Source organism: Anabrus simplex, chromosome 2 (assembly GCF_040414725.1).
Source record: "Anabrus simplex isolate iqAnaSimp1 chromosome 2, ASM4041472v1, whole genome shotgun sequence".
In the NCBI taxonomy this organism is placed as follows: domain Eukaryota; kingdom Metazoa; phylum Arthropoda; class Insecta; order Orthoptera; family Tettigoniidae; genus Anabrus; species Anabrus simplex.
Window position 1 is genome coordinate 131,276,951 of NC_090266.1, and position 24,213 is coordinate 131,301,163.

The 24,213-nt window shown below is 38.3% G+C and overlaps 1 protein-coding gene across 8 annotated transcripts in view; it reads right to left on the reverse strand.

Annotated features, from left to right (window-relative positions):
- Positions 1-24,213, reverse strand: part of LOC136863928 (metastasis-associated protein MTA3) — a 901,938-nt gene that overhangs the window by 602,608 nt on the left and 275,117 nt on the right. For all 8 annotated transcript variants that reach the window (XM_067140366.2, XM_067140364.2, XM_067140363.2 and 5 more), the window contains one exon: positions 14,735-14,928. In XM_067140366.2, coding sequence (XP_066996467.2) covers positions 14,735-14,928 — 194 coding nt within the window. The remainder of the gene's footprint in view (positions 1-14,734; positions 14,929-24,213) is intronic.

The following is a 24,213-nucleotide window of genomic DNA, read 5'->3' on the forward strand; positions in this document are numbered from 1 at the left end:
ATTTTGGAACAAACTTGAAAAGGTAAAGTCAAAAATTCCAAAGGATGACGTCAAAATCCTCTTAGGTGATTTCAATGCACAAATCGGCCGAAAAAAGGAACACAGGAAATTCGGACTCTACCTGGCGCACAAATTTACCAACAAAAACGGTTCAAGTCTCATTGAACTATGTCAACAGTGCAACCTTAAAATCATGTCCACATCCCTCAGGAAGCATCTCAAGAAACAAAAAAGACCTGGAGGTCCCCCATTGAATCCATTGGCAAATTTCAGATTGATCATGTAGCTATCTCATATCTGCTACAGTAAGAGGCATATGATGTACAAGTGAGAAGAGGAGCAAACATCGACTCTGATCACTATCTGACAAGAGTTAAAGTAAAATTTACTCCAAGAAAATACCGCCCCAAGAAAATCCAACAACAGAAATTTGACATAAAAAGGATTCCTGTTATGGATCTTAAAGAAGCATGGAAAAATCAACCAGCGAAAACATGGGAAGAATTTCACACCAAAATCATACAGAAGGCACGAGAAACGGCACCCTTAAAAGAATACAAAACACCCCTGGTGGACCTCAACATGCAACCAAGCCCTAGAGATAAGAAAATCTGCATTTCAGAAATAAAACAGTAGAAAATCCCAGAAAACTCAACGAGAATTTTATGAGACCAGAAAACAAGTATCCAAAACCATCAGACAAGAAAAAAGAAAGCACCTGAAAGAACAACTGGACTCAATTGAAGAAAACTTTAGAAACCACAACACAAGGGATTTCTACAGAACATTCACAGAAAAAATTCAAGGATACATTCCACAGAACTTATGTTTCAACAAACAAGACGGAAAATTGGCGCTTACTAATAAAGAAAACTGCCAAGAACTTGCACGGTACTTCTCAGACCTTCTTAACTGCCCCGAACCTACTGAAAGATTTCTTGAAGAAGCATCCAGTTTCACTCACCCAGAATCACCTCCACCAAACCAGAAAGAAATTCAAAGCCACATTAAACGACTAAAGAACAACAGAACCTCAGGAAGAGACAGGACTGTTGCAGAATTCCTTAAGAATCTTGTTCCAAATTCACTCAAAGAACTTACAGAAATCATACAGAAAATCTGGAAAAACGAAAAACTCCCCGAAGACTGTAAATGTGCCTTGATTCACCTACTTCACAAAAATTCAAGAGGACAAATTGGGGTAAATATTCATTTATAGGAAGAGGAGTTAGGGATTGGAATAACTTACCAAGGGAGATGTTCAATAAATTTCCAATTTCTTTGAAAACATTTAAGAAAAGGCTAGGAAAACAACAGATCGGGAATCTGCCACCTGGGCAACTGCCCTAAATGCAGATCAGTATTGATTGATTGATTGGATTGATTGATTGATTGATTGATTGATTGATTGATTGATTGATTGATTGATTGATTGATTGATTGATTGATTGATTGATTGATTGAAAGGAGACAAAACTGATGTCAACAACTATAGGGGAATCTCCTTCCTTGAAGTCGGCTACAAGATTTTCTCTGCATGCCTGCTGAAAAGAATACAAGAACAACTTGAGCATAAGATTGGTGAATGTCAAGATGGGTTCCACCCTCACACCCCTAAACACCCTCATAACCATGTGCAGAGATCTGTACCCTTTATTTACAATCCCATTAATGTGATTACCCCAATGAAGATCTTTCCTTATATTAACACCTAGATACTTACAATGATCCCCAAAAGGATCTTTTCTATAGTCCAGTTCTTTTTTATTTTATTTTTATTATTGCTTGCCGAGAGTGGAACTTTTAACGCTCTATAGATCAAACTACAGAACGTTGCCTGTTTATGAGAGCATGGATGTAAGGATTCATTTTTTATAGTCAGAGGGGCAAAAGTTGTTTTCCTGTGAATCTGAAATTAAAATTTTTTATTAACCTTTGTTATGTTTATATCCAAGAAATTTAGAGAGTTGCTGATTTCATCTTCTTTCGTGAACTTAACATTATTGTCAAGACTATTAAGAAATCTAAAATTCTATTACTGTTGCTTAGTTGCTTGTCTATTATAGCGAACGTGTCATCAAGATATCTCAGCCATAGATGGAGCCCATTAACCTTATTCATTATTTTATTAGACTCTAAATTGTCCATATAAATGTTAGCCAAAATTCCCAAAATGGGGTCTCCCATTGCCAAGCACTTTTGATGATAAATCTTTTTGTTAAAAGTAAAATAATTAATATTCAGAACAAAACTTAATAATTTGATAAGGTCCTCTATTTCAAATTTACTTAAACTACTATGTTTAGAAAGATTGGTTTTTATAATGTTGAAAGTTTCACTACTGGGATACTAGAATACATATTAGTGATATCATATGAACACATTATATGGCTAGGTTCAAGTCTGAATTTATTTAATTTCTCACAAAAATTGTAGGAACTTTCAATTAAATCTTCAGTATTAAATTCAAAGGGTTTACTAACGAAATAGTGTATAAATTTAGAAATTTTGTAGTAGGGCTATTTTTTCTGTTTATTATTGTGAATTTTGGGGAACGCCTGAGCTGTTGGTAGTTTAGGATTCATAATTACGAGTTTCTGGTACTCCTGCTCCTGTAGCAGAAAAGTTGAATTTCTTCAAAGGTTCTTCAAGTTCCGCTGGATTATCGTTATGAGGTCTTTGTTTACTATTACATAAGCATTATTGGAAAAGAAATCTTCTGTTTTTTTAACATAGTCATTTTTGTTTAATAAAATAGTTGTTGCTCCTTTATCAGCTTCGTAACCATTATATTATTATTATTATTATTATTATTATTATTATTATTATTATTATTATTATTATTATTATTTATATTTGTTTTTAACTCTTGGATTTGTTTTTTTTTAGAGTAGGATTTGAACTGGTTTTTGATTTATTAACTAAAGTAGGGAGATTCTTTTTTACTTCATATCTGATGTCCTTTTGGTTTTCAATGGGAAGTTTTCCTACATTAGACTCAATTTCGGCAACTGTCATAATTAGCTCATGTATTTTGTGTGGGTTTGGCCAATTAAACTTAATACCCCTATTGAGAAGGTTCATTTCACTGTCAGAAAAGTCAGTAACTGATAAGTTTACTGTAGTGGGGATATTGCTTAATATTGCTTTTAAGTAACATGTTTTTTTAACAATTATATTACAGCTGTGTTTTCACAATGCTAAGTTTACAACTTTTATCTCTTAAAGAGGTTAAGATATTTGGAACATTATAGACGTTCTGCTTAGTAAAATGCTTTAAAACTGTTTTAAGCAATATTAATGTCCACTGCTTCCAAAATTGTTTAAGTATAATAGCTGTGTGATGTTCATACAAAATATAATAGATTTTGATGGGATAATATCATATATATATATAACAACCAACTCAGGATCCTGATCTAGGTTGGTAAGATAAGTGGCTGAGATGCTTGTAACACAAGCGAAACATGTCCCACAATAACTAATGTAAAACAAATTATATCCTAATCATAACGACTGTATGGTATTGAATAGGTGGTTGTCAATAAACAAATGATATTTTATACTATAAGTGGTATGTTCCGAGCTGTCAGTGGAGAGATGGCGTGGAATGACATTAGTAGACGAATAAGTTTGAGTGGCGTCTTTATAAAAAGTAGGAAAGATCACATTATGAAGATAAAGTTGGAATTCAAGAGGACAAATTGGGGTAAATATTTGTTTATAGGAAGGGGAGTTAGGGGTTGGTATAACTTACCAAGGGAGATGTTCAATATATTTCCAATTTCTTTGAAATCATTTAAGAAAAGGCTAGGAAAACAACAGATAAGGAATCTGCCACCTAGGCGAATGCCCTAAATGCAGATCAGTAGTGATTGATAGGTAACCCATCCTCCTCCAGTCGCCTCATGTGACCGCACCGCCAAAGCCGATTTATGCGTACAGCTTCATCCTTTGTGTGCATTCCTAACTTAACCTTTATTTTCTCATTCCAAGTACCAGCCCGCCATTCATCTCACCTTTATGTACCAACAATCATTCTCGCTACTTTCATGTCTGTATTGATTCATTAACAATGGGACACTAACTACCAAGGACATGTCTACCCAATTTCATTCCCCCGTTACTAATTTATCCATTATTGTTCTAAATGACATTAAGACTGTAATTTCAAGCAAGGGTCCTAAATACAACTGGTCTAACTCTATCATAATTGACAATATTATCACCACCACAGTTGAAACAGAGCTAGCCATTAGTAAACTCCCCTTTGATAAACAGAATGAAGTCAGGCATGATGCACAAGGGGAGTGTGTATGTGAGGATCTTCAAAAGGCATTGATAATCAGCCATCAAAGTATTAACTGGAACTCTGCGTTCTTCATGCCAATCTGTTCTTCAAACAAGGACTGAGAAAGGGCTCAACTCAAGGAGAAATTGAAGAAACTTAGTAGGAAATTGAATCTAGCAAAGAAGTCAGCAAAGGATAACATGATGACAAGAATAATTGGCAGTCATACAAATTAAGTGAAAAATGAAGGAGTATGTATAGGTACTTTAAGGCAGAAACAGGTTCCAAGAAGGACATTCCAGGAATCATTAATGAACACTTTAAAAGTTTTAACTTATTTTGGAAACCATTAACATGACCAAATAATTCTGATACACTTAGATCTTTGCCCTGAAGTCTCTTGTTCAAGTCGTTCAAGTAACGTGTCAGATCAGCCATGAAAGCAAGATGCCTTAGAAAGTCTGAATTTTCAACCTGTTGAACAAGATTCTCACTATCTCTGGTACTGTCTTTTAAAAATACTGGAATATCATATCTGAATGCAAAGAATTTTTGAAGACATTTACCTGCACTTAGCCAGCATACATTTGTGTGGAGTGATATATTTCTATATTGGGCTTGCACCTCATCTAAAATTTCCCAAAATATGCAGTGCACTTGTGCTTTATTGCCACCATGTCTCTTGTTGGAATCTGTCAGCACGAAATTCGTTGTATCACCATGTTTGACTGACTGACTTCCCACACAAAGCCTCTTGGGGAATTATACAATGGAACATTGGGCAACTTATCCCAGCTTTCCTAATTCGGCCTACCTGTCCTTTACCTCCTCTCATATACGGTGCACCATACAAGAGCACTTTTCAAAATTGCCATACTGCTTCACCTTTTCATTTACTGTTTTAAATATGTCTTCACCCTTCGTGCCTCCCTTTAAGGAATGCAAATCAAGAAGTTCATCTTGTGTTGAGAAATTACTGAAGATCATACGTATGAAAATCAAAAGTTGACTGGTGTCAGTCTGGTCGACACTGTCGTCCAAGCATAGTGTAAAATAACTGCATTTTCCAACCGACCCTTCTAATTTCTGCGTAATTTGTCCTCCCATACTCTGTACTTATCATGAGATTGTTTGATGAAAGAGGTTTCGTAGATAAACTCCTTTCACCAAAGGCATTTGCCATAGCAATTGCACATCTTTTAACTATTTCTCCTTCACTAAATGCTTTCTTCCCTTTTACAAGTTCCAATGATACACTGTAAGCAGTGGTTAATGCGTAGACAACATTTTTGTAAACTTACCTGTCTGATCCCCGTGGTGTAAGGATAGCGTGCCTGCCTCTTACCCGAAGGCCCCGGGTTCGATTCCCGGCCAAGTCAGGGATTTTTACCTGGACCTGAGGGCTGGTTCGAGGTCCACTCAGCCTATGTGATTAGAATTGAGGAGCTATCTGACGATGATATAGCGGCCCCGGTCTAGAAAGCCAAGAATAATGGCCGAGAAGATTTGTCATGCTGACCACACGACACCTCGTAATCTGCAGGCCTTCAGGCTGAGCAGCAGTCGCTTGGTAGGCCAAGGCCCTTCAAGGTCTGTAGTGCCATGGGGTTTGGTTTGTTTTTTGTTTTTTTTACCTGTCTGATATTTCAAGTTTTTCTTGTAATTTTTAAAATTGTCACTTTTAAGCCCCCTTATATTTCTTCAATTGTTTTTCATGTGGAGTATTATAAATCTCTCAACATAGTACTCCTTGCAAGCAGATATTATTTGAATGCACACAACACATTGCAACTTGCCATTATTAGTTGCGATGAAGTAATCCAACTCTCAAGTATAGTTATAACTTCTATTTTCATCTTGTATTTTCCTCTTCTTGCTAATGTTACTCGTGTTTTCCTCTGTCTATCTAACATTGTTTTACAATAAGTACGAGCAGGTAAAAATGAGTACATAACTTCACGCATGCAGACAAATGACACAAAAGGCTGGTAAATAGCAAATATAAAAATATCTCCCAGACCTTGACGCTCTAAACATGGCCAAATGGATGCATTGCTCATGATCATAACCTTGAACAAAGATTCCACCAGAGTCGCTAGTATGCAACGCCTGTGTTATTGTGCAAAATTTCAAACAGGAATTGGCTGCTGTATTACACGTTTCCATGGGCTGCAAACTATGGGTTGCGGGCTATATGCAGCCTGAGGGCCACGGGTTGGACAGGCAGGTCTAGAGACTATAAACACTGTTGTAGATATTTTGATCCTGCAAGTGCTGTATCTATTTGTGAATTACAAACTGGCTTTAGTGACTCGAAAGCAGTCTCCTCAATTGCATATACCAACAGCAACTTCAGCTGGCTTCCAGAAGGCATGAAATATCTAGAAACATCAGAACTACCACTGCTGTCACAGAGGATGCTATTGTAAGACTACATGCTGTGTACATGGGGAATCTGGTGCAAGTGTATTGAGTAAATTGCAAAAAGTGTTGAAGAGAAATAGCTATTATTGAACATTTCACAGTGTATGCTGAATTCTAAATGGAGATGATGTTGATTCACATGAGGACATATCTCCAGCAAAAATTCCTCTCCTAAAATTTGCTCCACTTACTTTATGTAATGCTGAAAGATCTTTCTCTGTATATAAGAACATCCTGAGTGACAAACATCTTTCAATGACGACATACAACTTTGAAAAATATATAATTGGTCACTGTGTTACACAATGTAATGTATAAATAAGCTTTTTTGAGAGTTATAACTAACAAAATGGTAAGTTTGTATTGAATATGTGTCTGATAATATTGATATATTATGACTCCAGAGAACAATAAAAATAAATAGTTGTTCACTGTTCTACAATACTTAATATAAAGTGTGTTGTGCATGATACAAAAAAATAGAATGGTAAGTTTACATTAAATAGACATGTGATGTTACAAATTTTACCAATTCTACATATTTTGGTGTTTTTGTTACATATTTATGAACATATTTTGACACTAAATACTACATAAAATCCCAGTTTTATATATTACTGTCCAGAAAGTTTTCACTGCCACTTGATCTAGACTTCCCAGTTTATTACCAAAATCTTCCCACAACTCCTCCTCAAATTCAACAACAATTATTTGTTTCATTCTGTTTCTTTAATCTACCTACAATTCCCTGTCTCCATCAGTCCTTGTCTGGAGCCATTCCTGATATGCCTTCTTTTACATTTACAAGTTACCCTCACTTCATCATTCCACCAAGATGTCAGCTTTTCCTTCCCTATCTTTACACACAGTTGTTCATAGGCATTCCCTTGTTGTTTCTATAGCAGCATCCATTCTCTTTCAATATCTTGAACCTGCTTACAGTCTATTGTTTGGAATTTTTCACTTATCATATCCATGTACATCTCTCTAATTTTCTCATCCTGGAAATTTTCTACTCTTATTCATTGGCAGACTGATTTCACTTCCTCTATCATAAGCCAGAAATAAGTAGTTCATTACAGATCAGAGGGTCGGCGGTTTTCTTTAAAACATGTTGCTTTCCGTCGCACCGACACAGATAGGTCTTATGGCAATGATAGGACAGGAATGGGCTAGGAGTGGGAAGGAAGCAGCCGTAGCCTTAATAAGATACAGCATTTGCCTGGTGTGAAAATGGGACAACACGGAAAACCATCTTCAGTCCTGCTGACAGTGTGGTTCGAACCCACTATCTCCCGAATACTGGGTACTGGCTGCACTTAAGCGACTGCAGCTATCAAGCTTGGTCAGATAGTAGTCTGTATCATCAAAAAATCCCTGGAATACTCACACACACCTAACAGATTTCCGGAACTCAGAGTTTGTTATGATATAGTCTATTATGGCTCTGATGCCCTTACCCCTCCCTGTGCACAGCAGTGAATAGCCTTGTCTTTGAAGATGTATTTGTACCTGCTAATCCCATATTAGCACAGAAGTCCAGTAAACCATTCCCATTCCCCTTAGCTTTCATATCTTCCCTACATTTACATATCACCTTCTCATATCCTTCAGTTCTATTTCCTACTGCCGCATTGAAATCGCCCATTAGCAATATCCTATCCTTGCTGTTCACCTTGACTACGATGTCACTCAGTGCTTCATAAAACTTGTAAAACCTCTTCCTCATCTATACTCTGATATGGTACGTACACAGACTGAGACAATCCTTGTCTTGATTCCTCCAACTGCCAAATCGACCCACATCATTTGCTCATTTACATGCCTGCCAGAAACTATGTTGCGTGCAATAGTTTTCCTGAGGAGCAGTCATACCCTACACTCTGCCCTTCCCTTTTTAACACCTATCTCCTCTCATTCAAATATCAGTAATTCTTAACATATCCAGATTCATCCTCTTTGCTGACTCAGCCAGTTCTACTGTCTTTCTTCCATTACCCTTATTAATGCTGATAGCATTCCATTGAATTCTATTTTGTGTGCTAAATTGTTTCTTTCCAAGAGTCCCTCGCCGGTGGAAGTGGAACTCCATTACTCCCATAGGTCCGAGGCTTGCTTAAAATGTTCTGAGCTTGGTAAATTCTGTGAAGCAGGATGCTACCATACCCTACTAACACAAAGTTCCAGTGAGGATCTCTCCTGTAACGGGTTAGGAACCATGACTCAGAATATGTTCGAGAAGCTCACTCTCATTCCAAAGCAACTGGCGTCCCAACTCTCAGAAACGCTCACTAGGCCACTCAACCATTGCCCATGGTTCATAAAGCAGGATGGTGACTACAGTAAAAAAAAATCAAACAGAAGATTCCTTGTACAGTCCATCATCTGGCTGCTTCAAAAGTTGGAAACACTTGGAAATCTTGCCAACCTGGTGGATGCAAAAAAAAAAAAAAAAAAATCTGTGTGGTATGTTAAAAAAACGTGTACGGTTCATGCAAGGCCAAATTCAGCACTTGAGTGTGAAGTATATTGCTTCTGCAGGCGGATTTCATTAACGTTAGAACGATGGAGTATTTTCTTGAGTCATTTTTAAAGTTTATTACAATCTGCTTTACGTCGCACCAACACAGGTAGGTCTTATGGCAAAGATGGAATAGGAAACGGCAAAGAGTGGGAAAGAAGCAAACGTTGCCTTAATTAAAGTACAGCCCCAGCATTTGCCTGGCATGAAAATGTGAAACCACGGAAAACCATCAAGAATGCGAACTTTGGGGTTCAAACCCACTATCTTCCGAATACAAGCTGATAGCTACATGACCAGTCACTTGTTCGGTTTTCTTAGGTCAAATTTAAATGAAAAACTGAACAGAAATTTTACTGTATCACACCTATCATCACTTTAAAGCAGTACTTACTTAACTCAAAATATGATTTTAAGTCTTTTACAGGAATTTGACTTAGATACTGTGAATTACTGGCCTGGTTTATTCAAACTCAGTTAAGATTTAGCTGCATGTTAAAATAATTTAACAGTGAACTTAACCCATGTTGATTAAATGCTAATTTGGTTAAGACTAATAATCTGTTAAACTCTCAGTTAACTTAACTGCCTAGGTTCAAGCAATTAAATTCTCTGTATCTCAAAATATGGCAGGTGCATTAGATGCATAACTTCTGTATCCTGAATATTTGGAATATGATAGCCCTGATAGACCTTTTCTAGAAAGAGTTAGAAACAGAAAAGATCATATTTATACAGTTGTTTCAGTTGCTCTATCATACGTTGGCTAACGTCAGTATGCACACTGAATTCACTACAAATTTTCTGCAAAGTGTCACTTTTATCTTTGAGCACGGATCCATTAGTTTGCTTACTTTCTATAATAGGTATATACTTAGAAATAATTTCCAAGAGAAGGGAAATCTGAACCACGTATTCTCTTATTGGATTTTTTCATTCTGGTCTATAGAGCAACAGAAAATTCACAGTCAAGACAAAAAATTCTAATAAATGTTGACTTTACGTGTCTTGGTTTACAACTGTATTCAAACAAAAGCTCATCGGTGCGTGCTAAAAAACTGCATGGTTCTGACACTGCCTTCTAGATTCTCACTGATCGTGACTCTTGTGAGAATGAACACCGTGTTAGCTTACAGTTCCCATTAAATGTTTGGATAAATGCAAGAATCTTAAACTGCTGCTAAATTTTTAACGCCATGTTAGCAAACATGCACTAGTATTCTTTTAACCGAGATGAAATAAATGGGGCCATTGTTTAATAATAATCTACCCTTCAAACCGACGTGTGGTCCTTCTAGGTATATAGGAAACCTTGTTCCTTCTAGTGTTATGGTACATCAGTATTTCGTCGCTGCCAGGGCAAAACCTCCTATGTGAAATATTTTAGCTTAGAACTTTGGCCGGTAAGGTTCTGTCATAGGTTATAAACGTCATGGTTCTGATCCGTATTGAATTGTAATTACAATATAATTATTAAATTAATGTAGTAATGGTCCACCTTTCAATGGTCACGACGGCACATGAAGATATGATTAAAACAGATACATTGTGTCTGGTATAAAATTTGCAATTCATTGCGGTGCCCATGAAGTTAACCTGAATAAATGAGATAAAATTAAATTAATGAATTCAATGAGAGAATGTGTTAGTTAGATGGCATCTATGTCCAAGAATATTTCAGCATGATTTAACAAGCACCACGAGAGCATCTCATTTTATTACTTTGATTGCTGATGAAACAACATCTAACAGTTCTCCGTCAGCTAGTGGTTATTTACAGCTGTGTCCAATGACTTGCATATGGCTAAAACGACTCAAGTAGATTTAGTGATTAACTACGGGATCAACATTTACTAGTTCCCGTTTACAATTGAATCAGTAATGATTAGCAGTATTAGAACTAACAGTTCTGTGTATATTAATACATGAAAGAGTCTCAATGATGAGTATACTCATGAAGTTATAACCTAGTTATTTTCAAATTTACTCATAATTTCATCCCAGTTTTTAATGTCAATTTGTATATATATTTGTTTCTTTTGTTTTATGTCAATTGTGTGCATGTACATTTGTTTAGTTATTAGATGTTTTACATTAAGGCTGAAGACGGCCAGCACCAGCCGAAACTAGTCCCTAATTAATGTAATTTAGAATAATGCATATTATAGTATTGAAAGGTGGACCATTACTACATTAATTTAATAATTATATTGTAAGGTACTGTCATCTACAGTGCAATATTGTGTGAATATTGTCAAGGTATTCTCGCTCTTCATAATGTATGTGCTGCAGGTCAGTATATCTCAAAAAATATTATCACATAGGAGGTTTTGTCCTGGCAACGATGATCTGCCTGGTGGGAAAATGGAAAACAGCAGGAAAAAAAAAAGTCAGGGTTACCAATGATAGGGTTTTAAACCTTAATCTTCCAAATACAAGCTCATAGCTTTGCAACAATTAAAACCATAAAGACAACTTGCTCAGTGATGTTAGATGTTATTAGTAAAAGAAGAGGGGTTAACAACTTTTTTTATAAACTGCAAACATATGCTTATGTAAATAGAGGAGAGTTAGTATATTTTCAATGAAATAAATAGGGATGCTATAGTTTATGGCGACTTTTCCAATCATATTTTACTATGTGGTGTCAAATAGTAGATGGGATAAAGACACCAGCATTGTACTTTGTCTCAAACACATTAAATAAAACTGACGAAAACTACATACAGGAATACAACACAGTACTGAGCGAGCAGAGAATTCGAGTAGGCGAAGCTTTATCTGACCCTGTAATAATTAAGACGGGAATTCCTCAAAGCAGTATTATAGGACGTTTATGATTTCTTATATATGTAAATGGTATGAGTAAAGAAGTGGAAACAGACATAAGGCTTTTTGCAGATGATGTTATTCTGTATAGAGTAATAAATAAGTTACAACATTGTGAGCAACTGCATAATGACCTCGATAATGTTGTGAGATGGACAGCAGGCAATGGTATGGTGATAAACGGGGTTAAAAGTTAAGTTGTGAGTTTCACAAATAGGAAAAGTCCTCTCAGTTTTAATTACTGCATTGATGGGGTAAAAATTACTTATGGGGATCACTGTAGATATCTAGGTGTTAATATAAGGAAAGATCTTCATTGGGGTAAACACATAAATGGGATTGTACAGTAAATAAAGGGTACGGATCTCTGCACATGGCTATGAGGGTGTTTAGGGGTTGTAGTAAGGATGTAAAAATAATAATTGCGTGTGGCTATTTCTAGCCCAGTGCAGCCCTTGTAAGGCAGGCCCTCCAATGAGGATGGGCGGCATCTGCCATGTGTAGGTAACTGCGTGTTATTGTGGTGGAGGATAGTGTTGTGTGTGGTGTGTGAGTTGCAGGGATGTTGGGGACAGCACAAACACCCAGCCCCCAGGCCACTGGAAGTAACCAATGAAGGTTAAAATCCCCAACCCCGCCGGGAATCGAACCCAGGACCCACTGAACCGAAGGCCAGTAAGCTGACCATTCAGTCAACGAGTAAGGATGTAAAGAAGAGGGCATACAAGCCTATGGTAAGATCCCAAATAAAGTATATTTCCAGTATATGGGACCCTCACCAGTATTACTTGATTCAAGAACTGGAAAAAATCCAAAGAAAAGCAGCTCGATTTGTTCTGTGTGATTTCCGACAAAAAAATAGCGTTACAAAAATGTTGCAAAGTTTGGGCTGGGAGAACTTGGGAGAAAAAAGACGAGCTGCTCGGCTAAGTGGTATGTTATAATAGTCGTAACTAAAAAAACAATCAGTTTTTAAACCACCTTTCCAATACTTATCAATCCTTATATTTAGGATACAATCTTATGAGTTTTACCTGGATGGACCTCCACTCGCTCACTATCATGAAATTGGTCTTTATTACATTTATCTTGGAGTGCCCAGTTGTTGCAAACAGTGTTGACTCTGTCCAGTAAGATCTGAAGATCTTCTGTGCTGCCTGCAAGCAGTACATTATAATATTTATGGTGAATGTTGCTGATGTGCTCTATTGATGCAGATTCCAGTGGGATTTAATCCACCAAGTGACCATCACCATCCCCATCCCCTCGAGCCTCCCCTGCCCGAACCCACTGACCCTCCTAGGGTTTGGTGGTCTGTATGGTTTTTGTTGGGGTTGCTCTGATGTAACTTCCCAGTTGTTTACTTTGTGTCTAAAGATGACTCTTTCTAGGATGTCTGTTGAACTTATGTTTGTGTTTTTGAAGTCCTTTCGAAGTTCGTTAAGCCAGGGTGTTAGTTCTTAAGAGAGGTTATATAATCTACTATCCTTTTTGTCAATCGATTTTCTGGTAATCTAGTCAGATGGCCAAAGAATTTCATTTGTCTTTTCCTAATGTCAATTTCGATGTTTGAGAACTTTTATGTTGTTTTGATCGATTATAACCTGTAACCTTCTTGGGTGTATCTTGCTCCTAAGATTTTCCTAATGATCTTCCTCTCTTCTTTTTTTTTGATTTCTTCAAGTTCATCATCATCATCATCATCATTGCCATAGAAGTATTTCAAGATAATGCAACAACTGCATGTTTCCTAGGGGTAGTACCCATTGAAGAAAGGATTAAAAATGATCACACAACAAAAACTGATATTTAAAATTCTTCATTGCTGATGTACATTATCTAATGATGTTGATAATTTATGGAACTAACAGGACTTTCATTGCTCTTATACAGGTAAGTGAATTGCTTACTTGCTGCACAGTCATTCTCAGATTTATGGAATTAAACCGACTTTAACTATATTTATAATTGTAAATGAACTCTCTCGCTGGAGTTCTTTCAACTAGCTATATGCACTATACATTGTAGCTTATAAAACTGCTTGTTTAACTGTAATGTTGGTAACAGACACTAATGATCAGGTGTTCCTGACCAGAAAGTCAGTTGCTGAGGATGGTTGTGCAGCGAGAAGTTTAAAAGGCATAAAAGGTTATTATTAATTATAAAAGTAGAAAAAAAGATTAAAATCTGTATAAGGTAACATATGGGCAAATAACACACAAAACGAGTGATCTGAAAATAGTGTGTAGCATGCTGCTGTCGATCACTGGCGACAATATTTAAAAAAAGACATTTCATGTAATATGCATGGAACTGTGATAATTTATGGTCCAATTTAGTTATTTCATTCATTCATTCATTCATTCATTCATTCATTAATATTTTGCAAGATGTTCCAGAGTTCCTTTCGCTAATAAAAAGAACAGTCTGTCTCTGGGAGTAAGTTAGCAGGGAACAATTTGCATGTGGGGTAGGCACACCATGCTTTCAGCTGGTGCTCTAGTTGTGTCTACCATTATTATGCCATAAACTCTTAGATAGTGTGTACTGTGCAATGTAATATGAAGAGACAGATGAGAAACAGTGTATTCAGATTACGTTCAATTTACGCATACAGAGAGTGTTACACAAAACTATGGGAAGAAGCAACATATGGACATTTTCCTTACGTCTTTATTCAGGTAACTAAGAAGAGATTCGGTTTCATTTAGCAGCGTAACGGAACATTTGCCACGTATGTGTGTAGCTGGCAGAGTCTCCACCTGGCGAGACAAAAACAGTTCTCTGTGTTTTAGCTGATGACGCTGTTTCCCATTTAACTGTTGTTCCCTTTCCCGGCAATCAATCTCTTCTTCTAAGGCACCTAAAACAAACAAACCAGAAATCAGATTCTTCTCAAAAAATCAGAAGTAGTAAACCTAAATTAATCCAAACAATATAAAGAAGTAAGAAATGAACAGAAATGAATCACTTGTGAGTTTTGGTTTGGGACACAACATTGTACAATAGTTACACAGTCACTTTTGTGAACTGTACCCAGTATCTGAGAAAGTGAGGAAGAGATAACTTGAATTGTGTTTCTCTCTGGTGATGTTAAGGAAACCAGAAAGATTATGCAGCTGTGCTATGCAATATAGTTCATACAACAAAGAGAGATTCATTTCTTCTAATATTAATTACTCCACAAATATATATATATATATATATATATAAATATAAATATGAGGGCTAAAAATAAAATAGTGACAATATTGATAGAACACAATATGTAATGACATAACCAGTATAACTGCATTACATTCCTTCAATGTAGACACCAGTAAAGTCTATTACCTTTTGCCAAATGTCGGGAAGCTGTTGGACACTGCTGGCAAGGCATTCTCTGTTGATAACTACTGTGCAGAGTAAAGGTGCCATGTCAGGAAATCAGCAGCCTTTGAAGGGTTCCTTCAACTTTGGAAACAGACTGAAGTCACAAATACTCATGTCTGGTGAGTACAGAAGGTGTTCCAAGACCTCCCAATGCCACCATTGCAATAAGAGCTTGACACTGTTTGTGACATGACAACGTGCATTGTCATGCAACACAACAGGACGATAAACATGGATGTTTGCACCACATAGCCGGATGCAGATGTCTCTTCAGAAATCGGCAACAGCAGTCACTGTTGACGGTCTGTCCCTTAGGCACAACATGCGTAACAATAACACCCTCGTAGTCGTATGCCACAATCAGCATAAGCTTTACCCGACTTGGTTCCTGTCGAAATTACTGTGGATGTGGGGAACCTCAGTGAGACTATTCATTCCACTGATGCTTTAATTCACGCTTGTAGGCTCGCGTCCATGTCTCATCAAAGGTGACAATACACTGCAGAAATAAGTTTTCTTCCTTGTGGTATCTGTCCAGGTGGATGCCAGCCAGTGCATACCGCTGCCATTTCTGTACGTTGGTGAGTTGATGTAGAACCCAACGGGATGCAATTTTCCTCATATTTAAGACATTTCGTCAGTATGTGCCACACCGTTTGATGACTGAGACCAACCTATAGAAATAATTCCTGAACAGTCCATCGATAGTCTACGGTAACTACACAACTCACGATATCAATATGATCTTGAGGAATGGACGGCAGAGTTGTGCGGTGCAAATCTGCAGTCTCATTCTGACCCGCAAGAAACGCCTTGACCCATTAGTCCTGTAGAGTAATGCATTCACACCACAGATTTTACGTAATCCTCAATAACATTCTGATGAATTTTTGCCATGGCCAACCTCGATTTTAATCCATGAACGCTGATCACCTTCTGGATACATGCTTTAGAGCGATGAATCGGCACTCTTCACTTCAATGCCTACAGCAAGAAACTCCCAACTGGATGCCCATCAAATGCACACTACATATTGACAACAGCACCATGCGCATGCTCGATCTCCTGTGAGTGTCCGGACTACATTGCCACTACTTCATTTACAGCCCCCATATAAACTTAATAAATGTATGGATAATAATGAAATGGTGTATGGCTTTTAGTGCCAGGAGTGTCCGAGGACAAGTTCGGCTTGCCAGATGCAGGTCTTTTGATTTGACTCCCGTAGGCGACCTGCGCGTCGTGATGAGGATGAAAGGATGATGAAGACGACACATACACCCAGCCCCCGTGTCAGCGAAATTAACCAATTATGGTTAAAATTCCCGACCCCACCGGGAATCGAACCCGGGACTCCTGTGACCAAAGGCCAGCACGCTAACCATTTAGCCATGAAAAATGAGAATCATTCCTGCACAGAAGAAACTTGATTATCAAGATATGAATAGCAATTTTCTTTTAGGTTGATATGTAAGTTTTCAGGCTTCATAACTGTTTCATGAATTGCACTGTATGTTTATTTTATTACCCTTCATGTGCATCTATCTTAAATGTTTCACATACTGAATTCATAATTGTTCCAAAACGTTTCATATATTGTACTATACCTACTGCATGCATATTTTCTTCTTCCTAGCAATTTTCCCACCATCTCGGGTCTGCTTTACTGGTCACCTTTTTTCAGTATTGTCTATCTTGGACCCTATCCTTGGATAGACCTATATTACATTGTTTTAGGTCTTTTGAAACAGAAGCTATCCATTTCATTTTCGGTCGTCCCATTGCTGGATTTCCCTCAACCTCTAGTCAGTCGATTTGCAGTGTGACATAATCTTCAGGTTGCCTTTGAAGATGCACATAAGACTTCATTCACTTTTCTTAAAGCTTTTCCTCAATGGGAGTTACCCTTAGAGACTGTCCGACTCATTGGCTGAATGGTCATTGTGCTGACCTTCGGTTTAGAGGGTCCCGGGTTCGATTCCCGGCCGGATCGGGGATTTTAACCTTCATTGGTTAATTCCAATGGCCCGGGGGCTGGGTGTTTGTGCTGTCCCCAACGTCCCTGCAACTCACACACCACACATAACACTATCCTCCACCACAATAACACGCAGTTACCTACACATGGCAGATGACGCCCACCCTCTTCGGAGGGTCTGCCTTACAAGGGCTGCACTCGGCTAGTAATAGCCACACAAAATTATTATATACCCTTAGAGACTGGCAGACATCATTATTCTGGATTTTATCCAGTCGGATTATCTAATGAGCCTATCTTAACATACACATTTCTGCAACATGCAGTTTCTGCTTATCTGTTCTTTTCGTAGACCAACATCCAGAGCCATATTATGGCTGGGTGCATTACCATTTTAAATATTTTGCCTTTAAGGTGGGGAGGCATTTTCCTATCACACAGAACTCCTGTTGTGGCCTGCCACTTTGATCATCCATATTTTATCCAATTGGTGACATCCCTATCAATGTTTCCATCAGTCTGCACTACAGATACAAGACAATTGAAGATGCTGGTTTAAATGACCTGCTGGTTGTGAAGGAGCTGCCCTGCACTTATCCGTATCCATTGAAAAATTGCAGTGAATACACTCCATTATGGCTCTGATGATCTTTGACCCATTTTCCTCGAATACATCCTTCCAATTTTTTAATTTGTGCTGAAGTGCACCCACATTGTCTGCCACCAGCACAATGTCATCAGCATGTAAATGTATGGATCGTCTAGTTGTTAAATGTTAAACGTATGTTGGATTTCCTCAAGGAGAGAAACCTGTTGAACTCAAACATGCAGTTCATGCTTCATTCCGGGAAAATCCTGTACAACACTTTTAAACAAAAGTCATTGATGACTGGGAGTTCTCTTTGGAGCAGACGGATGTCTCACAAATAGACTGTGTGACTCTGGACTGGGGTAAAGCCTTTGACCATGTGTCACATCAAAGACTTCTGTTAAGACTTAAGAACTACGGCATTCAAGGTAAACTGCTGGCATGGCTGAGGTCATTTTTGGTGGGTCAAACGCAATGTGTTGTGTATGGAGGACCCAAATCAGACCAAACCACAATTACCTCTGGAGTAATTTAGGGGAGTGTGATTGATAGGGCCCCTCCTGTACACGATTTATGTTCTCGACTTACCTGATTGTGTAAATTAGACCATGGCGCAGTATTACATGTTATAAACCTCATTTTGTTGGCAATATATGCATTATCACATCGGTGAATCCACAAACAATTTTATTTGAACCATTTTAATTAGAACTACATATCTTTAATGGAGAAAGTTTTAGTCTCTGACAAGATAGTTTTAGTATGATCATTGACGGTGTTCCATTAACATGTTTTTATTAATGTATCAATATTCACATTATATGTACCAAATCTTAGTAACTAGCTAATCTTTTAGCTTCTATTTGTAATATTATATGTACTTTTGAAGATTATTTTAGGCTGAAGATGCCCCGAATTAAGGGCGAAACATGTCCCAAATAAGTGTTATTGTGTTTATGTAACCACTATAAGTGGAAATAAAGTACTGAATATGTGGCGGCCAGTATCCAGTATTCGGGAGATAGTAGGTTCGAACCCCACTGTTGGCAGCCCTGAAAATGGTTTTCCGTGGTTTCCCATTTTCACACCAGGCAAATGCTGGGGCTGTACCTTAATTAAGGCCACGGCCGCTTCCTTCCCATTCCTAGCTCTTTCCTGTCCCATCATCGCCGTAAGACCTATCTGTGACGGTGCGACGTAAAACAACTAGCAAAAAAAAAAAAAAAAAAAAAAAAACTGCTCGGTATTCACATTACGGACAATCTAAAATGGAATAAGCACATGGAGGAAGTGAGGTGTAAGGCATGCAGAGCGCTAGGTATTGTCCATAGATGTCTCTCGGAAGGAAGAAGTAAAGCCCTACGAATGGCATATATTTCCCTGGTGCGGCCCATACTACTATGTAGTCTTAATTTCTGGCACCCAACGACAATGGAACATACGAGGAAACTAGAGGGTGTCCAGTGACAAGCATAAAGTTTAATTAACAAACACATCCCTTTAAACACAGCCAGGTCATTGCCACCAGTGAACTCGTTATGTACACAAATAGACGTAGCTTTCCTTAAGAAATCCCTGACAGACAACATGCACCTCTCCCCCATCCACCGCTTGCAGCTTAATTACCACTCTGTTGAGAGAGGCCAGAACCAACTCATATTTAAATGGCTATTACACAAGGTCTGCTCGTATATGGAATCTTCTACCACCTGAGGTAAAACTGCTTCCTCTTCCTCACTTTCTCTGTGCAGTAAAGAAAATGTATATGTAAACAGAAACCTATATGTGATGTATATAACCTGTATAAATTAGAATTGTAAGAAAGATGGGTGCAAATACAGTTGAATGTGGGCAAATATGTATGCGTATGCGTGTGCTTGTGAATGAGTATGAGTGAGAGTATAAATAGCTGGGTCTTCTTACTCTAATATGTATAGAATAAATCAAGATGGTCATTATTATTCTTAACAGTGTTTGGAGTGTAAATATGTAAATTTAAAATTGTCTACATATATGTAAATATTCAGTAGAATTTATGTACACATACATGTGGGGATGGAGGCACTTCCGTGTATGTGGGGCTTGCCTTTCCTAATATCATAAAATAGACTACTGCATCACAAGCTGTATTATTTGTTGTCATCTCTGTGAATAGCAGTCAAGGATAACAGTAATGGAGGTGAGAGTAACGGAGGTGAGATATTTCTCTTCTTTGATGAACTACTTGAAAACACCTGAGGTTAAGAGGTTAAGAAATCTAACTATTTTTTTTTTTTTGCAAGTTGCTTTACGTCGCACTGACACAGACAGGTCTTATGGAAACGATGGGACAGGAAAGAGCTAGGAGAGGGAAGGAAGCGGCCATAGCCTTAATTAGGTACATCTTCAGGGCTGCCGACAGTGGGGCTCGAACCCACTATCTCCCGAATACTGGATACTGGCCGCAATTAAGCGACTGCAGCTATCGAGAGTTAGACTACGTATTACGTATGATTATAATCTGTAGTATAATCAAATTATTAGCCATAAAAACTTTTCCTTCAGGAGCATGCTTCGGAGGTGAGAAAGTCCAATAACTAATATCTCAACTAGCACTTTCATACACCAAAAGCAATACCTAGAAAAGCACATGCACAACTTGGCTTCAGGCAGCCGACATGACAGCTGCTAATAATTAAGTCCAATGAAGCTAGGAAGGCTATAGTGCTATCTGTGTGGGTATTATTGAAGTTTTTTTCTTTTTTCACGGAGGTGAGACTTCACTTATGGACAGGCACATTCAATGCAGAAAGTCTTAATTTATAAAATACAAATGCTCTTGAAGTGTTGATGAGTCATTTTTCAGCTGCTTATTCTTATTATAAAGCCAAAATGGCTTGGAAACTAAAATCTATCAAATTATGAAATGATCAAAGTGCCACATCAAGTGTGGGGACATGACACGGAGGTGAGGCGTCGCATACTGTGCTCTAAAATTTAAAACCTTTATTGAAAAAATAGATCTTATGTCAAACTAACATAAAATAATAATTTATAATTCATAAAAACATATTTTACACCAGAAAACCTGCAGGGACACAAATCTGCCCTTTTTTGGAGAATGACCCTTAAACATGATTTTATTGCAAAGGTCTGTAAACCACATGAATCCTGCTCATACGAGCTTCAATGGGGAGATCATCCAGGCCCAGGGCCTTTTCATATTTCCCATAGCCTTCCACATCTTGAAAAGATACCAGAGTTTTGCTTGTTCTTATTATGTGTAATGGCCTTGTTTGTTTTTTCACTTAGTTTTGACTCTCCTTTCCACCGTGTCTTCTTTCAAGAAATTCATATGAAAACTCATATGTATGATACCCATTTGGTCACAGGGGTCCCGGGTTCAATTCCCAGCAGGGTCAGGAATTTTAATCATAATTGGTTAATTTCGCTGACATGGGGGCTGGGTGTATATGTCGTCTTCATCATCATTTCATCCTCGTCACAACGCGTAGGTCGCCTACAGACATCAAATCAAAAGACCTGCTTCTAGCGGGCTGAACTTGTCTTCGGACACTCCAAGCACTAAAAGCCATACACCATTTAATTTCTTATTTTGGCTTCTCTCTTGGTCTCACTGTATTTTAAGTGGTTCTGTGGGTCCTGCAGACATATGCGACATTAGGAAAAGGTCTTCTTTTCTTTAAGCCGACCCTGTGGTGTAGGGGTAGCATGCCTGCCTCTTACCCAGAGGTCCCGGGTTCAATTCTCAGCCAGGTCAGGGATTTTTCCCGGCATCTGAGGGCTGGTTCGAGGAACCACTCAGCCTATGTTATTAGAATTGAGGAGCTATCTGACGGTGAGATAGCGGCTCCAGTATAGAAATTCAAGAATAACGGCCAATTGGACATGTCGTGCTGACCACACAACACCTCGTAATCTGTAGGCCTTCGGGCTAACCAGCAGTCACTTGGTAGGCCAAGGCTCTTCAGGGCCGTAGTACAATGGGGTTAGTAAGTTAGCTTCTTTTCTTTAGGTGCAAGCTGGACTTCAGCATTCCACCACCAAATTTCCGTTTTTATGAAACTCTTTCCTACTGTTTCACCAAGAACTTAATTTACATTTCCCCTGGTAACAGATGGCACAGTGCACCGATCTTGTTCAACACTGCCTTAGTCATCAAAAGCCTGTAAGACATGTATTTCTCGAAGTTCTCCTGGGAGAGTTTCCACCAAATCTCCTTGAAATCTCTACCACGTAGTTATTATAGGCACCCTTTGTCGCTTCCTACTTGTGTGATTTGTGATATCACAAGCTACCTCCTCTCAGTTTCAACTCAGTTAATTTATAACTATTAAGTTCTACAGTCTGCCAAAACTAATTCTGAATACAATTTATAAAGTATCAGGAAAAGAAAACATACAGTAACAGAATTATACCTGAAAAAGAAACAACTTAATTAAAATAGAATGCCATGTTTCGTTCATTCTTGAAAGAACATCATCAGATTCCAACAAATCACACACAAAATATTTAGAAGTGTATAAAAACATATGTTTATTTCTGTTTAAATCCTTAAAAACTTGAAATTTGAAACTTATCTTAATGAAGTCGTCACTTCTCTCCACTCTAGAATCTTTTACAGAAATTTAGTTTTGCTTGGCCTATATATGTGGTGTTGCAGTTTGCTACTTGACATTTGAGTTCATTCAAGTTAAGCTACCATTTTCATTGATATTATTGTTATATTATTATCGTAATTTAAATTGTTTTTGAAGACTATTTATCTTTTAATTGGCTGGCTAGTTTTCCTCAAATGTTGAGTAGCAAAGTGCAATTTTGAATAACATTTATAAAGTATCAGAAAAATAAAACATATCGCAACAGAATTATACCTGAAGGCCAAGCAAAACTAAATTTCCACACAAGATTTAAAATAACAACAATAATAATAATAATAAGTGTGCCATATGTTTTAGGCAAATTCCCCCGCCTCATTCGCGCTTGGCTACGTGGTGGCGCCCTTTAAAGATTTACATTTTGCCTTATATCTGCTATGTTTGGCTTTTACGGTTTTATATTTCTTATTTATATGCTTAGTATGTGTGTCAACTTATTACTTTCTTTGGACGTGTTTTAAATGTTTGCTATTCTCCCTTCCACCGCACAACTGCCTTGTGCAGGTTGCTATGGCAACATGCCTTCCCCTCTTATCTAGCCAATTGGGCTGGCCTCACCCCTCCCTCCCGTCTGCCGCTCCCTCTGCTGTGTGGAGCTGCGTGCGTGATCGCGGACTTGACTTGTGGCCAGTGGCCTGGCAATAACTCTGTGCTGGGAGTGAGAGCGGCTGGTTCCATTCGAGTTTCGAACCCTTGACTGTCCATGATGTTGGAGGTAAGAAGTTCACTAAATAAAGTTTGGAGTTTCAGCGGAGGTAACGAGGGGAGGATATCGTTTTACGATTTGTGAAACCTTTGTTAACATGAGATGCTTGCATTACAGTGCCCTTTAAGTAAAATAACACGTCCTGGCACTTCGGAATTTGCTACTACCTTTGTGGTTAGTTGGGTTAAAATGTTAGAGTGTATCTTGTTTGTTCCCTGTTAAATTGGCCGTTTCCGTGGTTTCCCATTTTTACACCAGGCAAATGCCGGGGCTGTACCTTAATTAAGGCCACGGCCGCTTCCTTCCAATTCCTAGGCCTTTCCATCGTCGCCGTAAGACATACCTGTGCCGGTGCGACGTAAAGCAAATAGCAAAAAAATTAGCCGTGAGCCGAGTTGATTATTAACTCACCTCCCTTTCTTGAGTCGCAGTCTTTTTTCTTTTTTTCCTTTTTTGCTAGTTGCTTTACGTCGCACCGACACAGATAGGTCTTACGGTGACGATGGGACAAGGAAGGGCTAGGAGTGAGAAGGAAGCGGCCGTGGCCTTAATTAAGGTACAGCCCCAGCATTTGCCTGGTGTGAAAATGGGAAACCACGGAAAACCATTTTCAGGGCTGCCGACAGTGGGGTTCGAACCTACTATCTCCCGAATACTGGATACTGGCCGCACTTAAGCGACTGCAGCTATCGAGCTCGGTGAGTCGCAGTCTAGTGACCTGGGGTTTACATTGCATGTTGATGCTTAACTACTACCTTATGCCTTGCCTTAAGCAAATCGGGAGTAAAGCCTGGTTAGAGGCAGCTCCCATATGTTAATACCCCACTGTATTTAGGGGTTATTGT